Genomic DNA, 11,520 nt, shown 5'->3' with positions numbered 1-11,520 from the left:
TTGGTACAGAAGCCATGCTAACCTTTGCTATAGCTGGATGACTACTTAAAACATTATTGGAGGACCTACAGTATCATACTTTACACTACGGATTTTGTCCTTACTTTACGGACAGAGTTATTTTATTTTATTCGCAGCTGCAGTGACGTACTGGATGGTCATGAACTGTATTTGATTGGTGCAGAAGCCATGCTAACCATCTGCCAGCAGTAAAATCACAGGCAATAGTGGCCTAGCGGGTAGAGGCACGGCTTCACTACAGTATCTCAGTATCAGTAGTTCGATCCTCAGTTGGTTACATTATATTTTTATTTTTTAAACGTTCTTTTTTTTTTAAAACTAATACAGGTACTGTAGTTACAGTAGTTGGTGCTTATCAAAATCTTTTGGACTTTTCCACAAACAAAAATTCACAATGGCAGGCCTCCATGTACAGTACACGATAGTTAATACCCATACATACTGCGCTACAGAGAACGGTTTTTTTCGCAAAATAGATTTAGCTTTTCAGGTAAAACTCCTTGCCTTGAGGACCGTGTTTCGGGATTAAATTCGCTAACCATTGCTAACCAGCCACTTTTCACTACGGATTTTGTCCTTACTTTACGGACAGATTGTTAGTACCGTATTTATTCGCAGAAGCAGCTACGTACGGTCATTTATGTAATTGGTACAGAAGCCATGCTAACCTTTGCTATAGCTGGATGACTACTTAAAACATTATTGGAGGACCTACAGTATCATACTTTACACTACGGATTTTGTCCTTACTTTACGGACAGAGTTATTTTATTTTATTCGCAGCCGCAGTGACGTACTGGATGGTCATGAACTGTATTTGATTGGTGCAGAAGCCATGCTAACCATCTGCCAGCGGTAAAATCACAGGCAATAGTGGCCTAGCGGGTAGAGGCACGGCTTCACTACTGTATCTCAGTATCAGTAGTTCGATCCTCAGTTGGTTACATTATATTTTTATTTTTTAAACGTTCTTTTTTTTTTTTAAACTAATACAGGTACTGTAGTTACAGTAGTTGGTGCTTATCAAATTCTTTCTGACTTTTCCACAAACAAAAATTCACAATGGCAGGCCTCCATGTACAGTACACGATAGTTAATACCCATACATACTGTACTGCGCTACAGAGAACGTTTTTTTTTCGCAAAATAGATTTAGCTTTTCAGGTAAAACTCCTTGCCTTGAGGACCGTGTTTCGGGATTAAATTCGCTAACCATTGCTAACCAGCCACTTTTCACCTACGGATTTTGTCCTTACTTTACGGACAGATTGTTAGTACAGTATTTATTCGCAGTAGCAGCTACGTACGGTCATTTATGTAATTGGTACAGAAGCCATGCTAACCTTTGCTATAGCTGGATGACTACTTAAAACATTATTTGAGGACCTACAGTATCATACTTTACACTACGGATTTTGTCCTTACTTTACGGACAGAGGTATTTTATTTTATTCGCAGCCGCAGTGACGTACTGGCTGGTCATGAACTGTATTTGATTGGTGCAGAAGCAATGCTAACCATCTGCCAGCAGTAAAATCACAGGCAATAGTGGCCTAGCGGGTAGAGGCTCGGCTTCACTGTCTCAGTATCCGTAGTTCGATCCTCAGTTGGTTACATTATATTTTTATTTTTTAAACGTTTTTTTTTATTTTTTTAAACTAATACAGGTACTGTAGTTACAGTAGTTGGTGCTTATCAAATTCTTTCGGACTTTTCCACAAACACAAACGATAGTTAATACCCATACTGTACATACTGCGCTACAGAGAACGTTTTTTTTCCGCAACAATAGATTTCTCCAAACTCAGACACAGACCGACACCTCAGACAATAAGATGTTGATTGCAGTCATATGTTAATTGCAGTCTGCCTTTTTGTTTCGCTGGTAATTGTACATAATTCAAATGCACCTATCAGCTTCATGAAGGATTTCCTTTGTCTCTGCCAGCATAAATTCAGCTACAGATATTAAAATTGTCAAACAATCCAGTTTGTTTTTCTGCATCTAAACCGTGTAGAATTGCTACGGATCGTCTCTTCATCTCTTGCCTGTATACAAGCACGAGATTGTACCTGTACACCTGGACTATTCATTCTGCTGAATCCAAAGTCAAGTTGTTGCTGCGTTCGTGTTTCTACCAAGTTTTACCATCATACTGCCTTCCTTCCGCAAGAACAGTACTGTATCTTCTCGCTGGAGCAGTAAGTACACTATACAGTAGTACAGTCATTTGTACATTTCACTGATTGCTGCATTACAGTATACAGTAAGCAGCACTACAAAACGGTCCCTGCGCGGAAGCGCTCGGTTCCCACCCTTCCCTGAATGAAGATGTTTCCCTTCTTTCCCTACTATTCAAATGCACCCGGTGCAGAATACTGTATACAATCGCCTGCTGTGTATACTGTATTCAGATACTGCAGGCTGCCGCTATAGGTATTGTCCGTAAATACTAGAGTCTGTTTCGCAGACTTACTGTATACAGTATCGAGTAGTGATATCGTGATTTTTGATGTTCAGGGCAGTGCAGTAGAGATAGCGCCATTGAGAATATTGTACAATGTGTTAAAATTGCCTGGTGTGTATGGGCCGCAAATCCCCGACTAGCGATGACAGTACTCTATTAGGGTGGGCTACTGTAGGCTGCTAAATACTAGTTCTCTCCGTAATACCATTGGTGTAATACCGTAAAACACGTATTTTTTCCTCAAACGAGGGGACCGGTGTTTTTCTCATGTTTACAGACTGTTTCGCAGGCTCAGTCAGTAATAGGAGCACATGTGATACAGTATCGTGATTTTCAGCCATGTTGGGAATCGAGATGGCTGCACAGTGCAGTAGAGATAGCGCCATGTGGAATATTGTACAATGTGTTAAAATTGCCTGGTGTGTATGGGACGCAGATCCCCCGCTACATTTGCGAGGGCAGGATCAACTTTCCCTCCCCCTTACTGCACTTCTGCTTCAGGTACTTACTGTACATACAGTACTTACATACAGTAAGTACCATAATGAACAGTGCATGATTCTCTTGAGGATCATACACACTAGACGTTTTTCATCTGAAAATTGCCTGGTGTGTATGGTCCAGAGTTCCCCGACTAGCGATGAGAATACTTTATTAGGCTACTGCAGGCTGCCGCTATTGGTATTGTCCGTATAATGTGTAATAAATCCTGGATTGGGGTATTGTCAGTAATATTGTTGTAATACCGTAAATAACGCATCATTTCGCATTTTTTCCCGCATACTGTACTTGTAATTGAAGTAGTCACAGCAATAGGATCACGTGGTATCGTGATTCTCCGCCATTTTAGGAATCAACATGGATGCCACATACAGTACAGTGCAGTGCAGTAGAGATAGCGCCATTTAGAATATTGTACGTGTTAAAATTGCCTGGTGTGTATACTGTAGGCCGCAGATCCCCGACTAGCGATGACAAGACTCTATTAGGGTGGGCTACTACTGGCAGGCTGCTACTATGGGTATTCTCGTATAATCTGTGCAACTGTAAATACTGTTGGTGTAATACTGTAAATACAGTAACGTATTTTTTCGCAGGTGGGGGGATTTTTGCGCATAGTAATAGACTATTTCGCAGACTCAGTCATACTGTATTTGTGTAAAAAAATCCCCTAGCTGTGTACAAAATCCCCTAGCTGTGGGTGTTCGTATTGTAAGTACTGTACAGTAATTACAGTAATACTAGATTACAGGTATCCGGAGAACCAGAATACTGTACCAGTTTATTTTTTTATTTTTTTTATTAAATTTTTTATTAATTCATTGCATTATTATTATACAGCAGGAACAGCATGTGGTGTCATTGCATTATTATTATTATACAGAGGGAGCAGCCTGTGGTGTCATGGCATTACTTTTATATTATACAGGGGGAGCAGCCTGTGGTGTCATGGCATTATTATTATACAGAGGGAGCAGCCTGTGGTGTCATGGCATAATGCCATGACACCACAGTCTGCTCCCCCTGTACAATAATAATTATGACACCACAGGTGGCTCCCCCTGTATAATATACAGTAAAAGTAATGCCATGACACCACTGGCTGCTCCCTCTGTATAATAATAATAATGCAATGACACCACATGCTGTTCCTGCTGTATAATAATAATGCAATGACACCACAGGCTACTGTGGTATAATATACTGTAACAATAGTAATACCATGACACAAATTATTATACAGGGGGAGCAGCATGTGGTGTCATTGCATTATTATTATTATACAGAGGGAGCAGCCTGTGGTGTCATGGCATTACTTTTATATTATACAGGGGGAGCAGCCTGTGGTGTCATGGCATTATTATTATACAGAGGGAGCAGCCTGTGGTGTCATGGCATAATGCCATGACACCACAGTCTGCTCCCCCTGTACAATAATAATTACTGTATGACACCACAGGTGGCTCCCCCTGTATAATATACAGTAAAAGTAATGCCATGACACCACTGGCTGCTCCCTCTGTATCAGGGGCGGATTGGGGACTGAAAGTGGCCCTGGAAAATTTCTGGAAGTGGCCTCATGTGGGCGGCAGCAAACCATTAATGGGCGGAGCCAGCATAACAGTAGGTGGAGCCGCATCCAGCAGCAATGGGACTTATATTTACTGCAGGGTATGGGGAGTAGGATATGAGGCGGGAGGAGGCAGGGAAGCAGCCAGCAGTGGGGAGAGTGGAGTACAGTGGGCAGGAGATGGCGGGGCCGCATCCAGCAGCAGGGCACTGTGCAGTGTTGCTGCTGCTTTACATGGCCTGGCAAGGGTGGATCCAGAACAAAATTACAGGGGTACCATAACATGGAGGGGTGTGTGTGTGTGTGTGTGGGGGGGGGGTTGTGCATGTTCCCAAAACAGTTGACAAGCCTCAAAACAAGAGCATAGCCTCAAAGGGAATGACGAGGAGAGGCAGTGGGTAACAGCGAACAGGTGATCAAGAGAGGCATACTGTAGGTTGATGTCTTGGAAAGCCTGAGTGACAGAGAGAGAGAAAAATGGGGAGATAGTGCCACAGGGGAGAGGTAGATGGTGAAGCAGGGGGTGATTGGGAGAGACAGATGTATCTAGGGAAGGTGTACAGAGGGACGGGAGAGAGTAGGTGGGTGAGATGTAGGGGAGTGAGTCAGTGAAGCACAGAGAGAGAGAGGAGAGTGAAATAGAGGGGGGGTGACAGTGGAAGAGACAGGGGGATAATGATGGGAAGAGTGATGGGCAGGGAGAGAGGGGACAGGGAGGGTGTGAGTGAGAGACAACGAGAGGGGGTGAGAGTAAGTAGGAGATATGAAAATAGTGGGGAAAGAGGGAAGACAGAGAATGTAGAGCGTGACATGAGAGGAGTGAGTAAGTGAGTGGGGGTGAGAGAGAGGTAGCTTTATTAAAGGTGATTTGATAAAGCTACAACCAGTAGTGAAACGCGTCAGTGGTTTCCTCACTCCTGGAGAGAATATTTGGTTACCTTGGACTGCCTTTACATAATTTGGGTCGCTCCAACCAGTGCCTTAAGTGTGGGAACCAACCACAGGCCCTACAGCAATTCTTGACCCTCCATCTGCTATTTGAAACCCCCGGGTCACCAACTACCGTTACCATCTGCTATTTGGAGCCCTCGGGTCACGATCTACCAATACCATCGGGAAATATTCTATTCAAAGCCACCACCCACCATCCAGTTGTCCCACTGTGCTTTCCTCCAGCAGCTTGTCGGCGGCACCGCACCACCAGAGAGGACCTTGGGACACTAGGTGAGCAAACATCTGGACCCATATGCAGATTCCTCCAGCGGCATAACATCAGGAGACCGTGTGAATAGAGAGGACCTGTATTACTTTTCATGGACAGTGACCATATATTCAGTCCTTGGTAATGTGCACTTACCTGCTATTTCATTTATAAATCCCTAAAACCCCTACTCCACTTCTCTTCAGGAGTTAGCATTCCAATCAGTTTTAATCTGCGATATTTATTGCATGTATAAATGTATTAATGTGTTTTTTATATAAATACTATCTTATTTCATTGTATTTGTGTTATTCATTGTAGCAAAAGGCACTGCTCTCTTTACATTTTCTTTCCCCTGCCCCAGTGGAGCTTACAATCTATATCCCCTACCACATGTACACGCACACAGACATTCTGGGGTTCATTTGTTGGGAGCCAATTAACCTACAAGTATTTTTTTGGATTGTGGGAGGAAACCGGAGTACCCAGAGGAAACCCACGCAAGTACGGGGAGAATATACAAACTTCACGCAGTTAGAGCCATGGTGGGAAATGAACCCATGACTAGTTACCCATACTCACATTACACAGCGCATAGTGTCCCACAGTCACATTACACAGTGCGTAGTGACCCATAGTCAAATTACACAGCACGAAGTGACCCATAGTCAAATTACACAGCGCAGTGTCCCAGTCACATGACACAGCACATAGTGTCCCACAGTCACATGACACAGCCCGTAGTTACCCATACTCACATTGCACACCGCATAGTGTGCCACAGTAACATTACACAGCGCGTAGTGAGCCATAGTCAAATTACACAGCATGTAGTGACCCATAGTCAAATTACACAGCGCAGTGTCCCACAGTCACATGACACAGCCCGTAGTTACCCATACTCACATTACACAGCGCATAGTGTCCCACAGTCAGAGTACACAGCGCGTAGTGACCCATAGTCAAATTATACAGCATGTAGTGACCCACAGTCAGATGACACAGCGCATAGTGTCCCACGGTCACATGACACAGCGCATAGTGTCCCACGGTCACATGACACAGCCCGTAGTTACCCATACTCACATTACACAGCGCAGTCTTCAACAGATACATTACACAGCACATACTGACCCATATTAATATTACACAGCATGTAGTGTCCCATGTTTACATTACACAATGCTTAGTGACCCATATTTATTTTAAACACACACAGACAAACAGTAAACATTACTGACACCCCCAGCAAAGCATTAAAGACAACCCCCCCCTCAGCAAACATCATTTACTGACAACCCCCGCCCTCCCATGATACATTACTGACACCCCCAGCAAAACATGAATGACAACCCCCCAGCAAACATCATTTACTGAAACCCCCCTCCCATCAATATGACCCCCCCAGTAAACATTGCTGTCACCCCAAGCAAAACATTAATGACACCCCCACCCCCTCCCAGCAAACATTATTGGCACCCTCCTCCATCTTCACTAGGACTTGCCTGAGCCCCTGTTGTCCGCGTCTGTGCTCCGTGTAGTGTGGCTGCTGCTCTGAGTCTGCTGGGCTCCTCCATTGCACACCATGTGACTTCCTGTTCAGGAAGCCAGAGAGGTCAGGTGTCACTGTCATTGTGTTTACACTGAAGGGAGGGAGGAGGGGGGACCCGGGGACGGAGACACTGTCTGAGTGTCTGTAAGCTGCTAGCATGACAGGGCAGCGCGGAGGAGAGTGCAGGGGGAGGAGCCTCCTTACACAGGAGAGTGTTTCCGGCACCGCTGCTGCCTGTCATACAGTATGACAGGCTGCAGCAGCAAAAACCATTCCGACGCCCTGGGAACAGTCCGCAGCCACACTTCCTCCAGTCCACAGCCCCACTTCCTTCTTCTGACATGTCCTGCTTCCTCCTGCCGCCGGCATCCCCACTTCCTCCTTCCGACCTCCGCAGCGCACCGCAGTCCTGCTTCCTCCTCCCCGGAGCTCTCAGCAGATTGTTACTACAGCATCAGCTCCCCACAAGCCTGGGTAGGGGCGAGGACCCAGGGATTGATTATACGGAGAGTGGGTGGGATGATTTGAGGCCACATCCAGCAGTGGGGCACTGTGCAGCGCTGCTGCTGGTTGAAACACGGGGGGGGGGGGGGATGTGAGGAGTCACTGTATCTGTTACTGTTATTCGGCCTCACTGACATTGGCCTCCCGGGAAACTTCCCTGTAAATATAATGGCCAATCCGCCCCTGCTCTGTATAATAATAATAATGCAATGACACCACATGCTGTTCCTGCTGTATAATAATAATGCAATGACACCACAGGCTACTCCCGCTGTATAATATACTGTAACAATAGTAATACCATGACACAAATTATTATACAGGGGGAGCAGCCTGTGGTGTCATTGCATTATTATTATACAGAGGGAGCAGTCTGTGGTGTCATGGCATTACTTTTATATTACAGTATACAGGGGTAGCAGCCTGTGGTGTCATGGCATTATTATTATGCAGAGGGAGCAGCCTGTGGTGTCATGGCATAATGCCATGACACCACAGGCTGCTCCCCCTGTACAATAATAATGACACCACAGGGTGCTCCACCTGTATAATATAAAAGTAATGCCATGACCACAGGCTGCTCCCCCTGTATAATAATTTGTGTCATGGCATTACTATTATTAATAGTAATGCCATGACACAAATTATTATACAGGTGGAGCAGCCTGTGGTGTCATTGCATTATTATTAATATACATGAAACAGCACAGCAGATACTGTACTGTATGTCGTTTTAGATCATGTTAACTTACTACTATCCTGTGTTTTATCCTCGACCAGGCTCCTCCTGTCCTGCTGCGGCTCCACAAATTTCTGTTCCCCTCTCTGCGGCCTCCTGAAGCGTCCCCCACGAGTTGCTCTGCGGGCGGCCCCAGCCTTCCTCCAGTCTCTGAGTGCAGACGCGTGGGTGGGAGGCGTCAACGTCATGACGTCCACACCGCACCCAGCGTCTGCCGACTGCAACTGGGGATAAGAGGGAACAGGCTGCCGGCCGGAGCCCTCCTCCACGTAGCCGTGGAGGCCGGCGGCCATGTTGCTGTGGCCTCAGACATCATTTAAAAAACCACAGGAACATGGCCGCCGGCAGTGAAAAAAAAAAACACGGCAATGCGGCCTCAGAAACGGGCGCGGCGGCGCGGCCCGCAGCACACCTGCCAGAGCGGCCTGGGGGGCAGATGGCACCCTGCCCCCCGGCCCAGCCCGCCCCTGCCTCCACCCCTCCTAGTCTGTCTGTCTAAGCCCCATCTGTTAACGTACTGTACTTTTGTTTATCGCTTCATCCCTTTTATTGAAAAAAAAAGCTCATGTCTATGCAGTACGATCACATAATTTTCGGTACTTGTGACTTACAGTATCTGGGCAGCCAATGTTGAAATTGTATGCCAGTACCCTAAGCATGCGATTTGATGCGATTTCCCTTGAAATTCCTTTGAAGAGAAAATTGCTGTTGCATTGTATGCTATTGTATTGCATGAGATGCGATTTGATGCGATTTTAATACTGTATGTACAGATGTACCCAGATGCCTGTTTCATATGTGAAATGGCCCCCCAGACCCCATTTTTAATTGTATTCCCACCCTGATGGCTAAATGCCCCCATTGTTAACGCCACCCCACTATCAACGCCAACCCGAAGCATGGCGAGCGACGGCGTTACGCGTCCTCCGACCTTTTCATACCCCCACAATCCACGTCGGCGTGGAGTTGATTTTATATAGTGTGGCGAGCGCAAGTGGGGTGGCGTTAACAATGGGGGCATTTAGCCATCAGGGTGGGAATACAATAAAAAAATGGGGTCAATTGTATGATTGTATGCGATGCAATTTGACGCGATTTTTAGGTGCGATGAAGAAAATCGGGCGCCCAAATAAGTCACAAGTACCTAATTTTCACTACTGTAATACCATAATACAATACTGTATGCTACTGTATTGTACTGTAACTAATGTACTGTACTGTACTGTATGTACTGTATTAACTTGAATCTTATTGTTGTGTATTGTAGAGTGCACTGCCTACTGAAGATGGTGAAAACAAAAAAATTCTATTCTGGAGAACCTACACTTGCATGTCCCAAGAGAATGGCTGCATTAGTGCCAAACATTAAAAATAATATCGTTAAGAAGAAAGCAGGAAAAGAAAATATTCCTGTTGTCAAACTACGGAAAAATGCCAAGGCCAAGAACAAGTCTTTGTTCGCGACTACAGGAGAATCTCACGATGACTGTCTGGTGCAAGACATTAACACTGATGCACAGCAAGACATTAACACAGTGACAGATGTGTCAGTTCCCGTAGATAATGACTTGCACCCTTTGGAGCTTCACATTACACCTCTTGAACAAAAATCTCAATCACCGTCCCGTAGGAAACTTAACTTTCTGGATCACAACCCACCACAATGTAGCTGCACAGGGCTGGTGAGAGACATTTTGGGCAAGATGACCCGCCTGGAAACCCAAAACAATGGACTGTCTGTACATGTGGATGAACTGAAAGCGGAAATTCATGTACTGACAGGACAAATTAAAGTGCTGTCAGGAGGTCTGAATGACATGCTTGCTCAAGCCAAACAATGGCAAGCTGCTACAGGGCCACCCATTACACCCACAACATCTAATCCAGTACAATCACAATTTGACTGCCCTGATGCATTTGAAACAGAGGATTTTGACTTGGAAATGACCCAACCAACCACATCTTTCCACTTTTCTGATTTGGAGATGACACCAGCTTCATCCAACCGATTGGCCAGCCCTAGCGTGGACACAGAAACTGTTTTACCAAATGAATTGGTGAACATGGACACAACACCAGTGTCATCTCACTGGTTGCCTGCCACACATAATGCTTCAGATACACAACAACGTCAGACCAACTTAACAAGTACCACACTGACATCTCACTGGTTGGCTGACAGACACAATGCACCATCCCAAGCCTCTAACAACATGGACACTGCAATGGTTGCATCATCCCAATTGTCCCCTGGAAATATGATCGTCGCAACCTTACCTCAACATCAAAGAACATCACCTCTACATGAAAGAACACCTAGAAGCATACCCAAAGAATTGTGCGCTGTGGGGATTTCCTTGCCTGACATGCCACTCAAAGTCATCACAGCTGAGGGTGTCAACACTCTCTTTGAAGCAGCGAAGATGGAAATGCACCGTTATGCACAACAGATTTTCCAAGAGCATGTTTCTTTTGACCTGTATAAGAATTGGTGCAATCGGGTCAATTATGATGGGCAACGTAATAAATTTGCAATCCCAGAAAATCTGCGCCTCGATATAGTGACACGGCTCATGGGGAAATTTGAGCTTACAAAGGCTGATTGTACAAAGATAAAGGACACTTTAAATGGATTGCTACGGATGCCCAGAGTTACACGCTGGACGTGCTTACTGTAGCACAGCAACTGGAAGCGTCTCTTCAAACTGGCATCTACAGTACTCACAGAACAAAGGACAGGCAATGAAATGGAAAAAAAGTATGTTTATGATCTTACTGTACATTACTGGATCTCTCTCCCTCTCTCCCATCCCCTTCCCCTGCCAACATGTTTCCCCCCCCCCGAAACCCTTGTGACCATTCAGTACTAACGTTATTCTTTATTCTTCTCTCCCCTTATCCACCATGACACTCTACCATGAGCAAAATCAAGCGTGTTTGGGACAGAGAACAAAGGACAGGCAA

At 45.3% G+C, this 11,520-nt stretch overlaps 1 protein-coding gene across 1 annotated transcript; it reads left to right on the top strand.

Moving 5' to 3' along the window:
• Nucleotides 1-1,819: 1,819 nt before the first annotated feature.
• Nucleotides 1,820-11,234, top strand: LOC146027249 (uncharacterized). The gene is made up of 2 exons (XM_083158194.1): nucleotides 1,820-2,223; nucleotides 9,824-11,234. Exon 2 carries the CDS (start codon nucleotides 9,843-9,845, stop codon nucleotides 11,232-11,234), a length of 1,392 nt encoding a protein of 463 aa, XP_083014320.1. The 5' UTR covers nucleotides 1,820-2,223; nucleotides 9,824-9,842.
• The last annotated feature ends 286 nt before the right edge of the window (nucleotides 11,235-11,520 follow it).

Source organism: Crinia signifera, chromosome 8 (assembly GCF_055691185.1).
Source record: "Crinia signifera chromosome 8, ASM5569118v1, whole genome shotgun sequence".
NCBI lineage: Eukaryota > Metazoa > Chordata > Amphibia > Anura > Myobatrachidae > Crinia > Crinia signifera.
This window is presented reverse-complemented; position numbering and strand designations above follow the sequence as displayed.

Excerpts from the sequence above, each read along its gene's own strand:
- LOC146027249 (XM_083158194.1), top strand. The coding sequence starts at position 9,843 with ATGGTGAAAACAAAAAAATTCTATTCTGGAGAACCTACACTTGCATGT.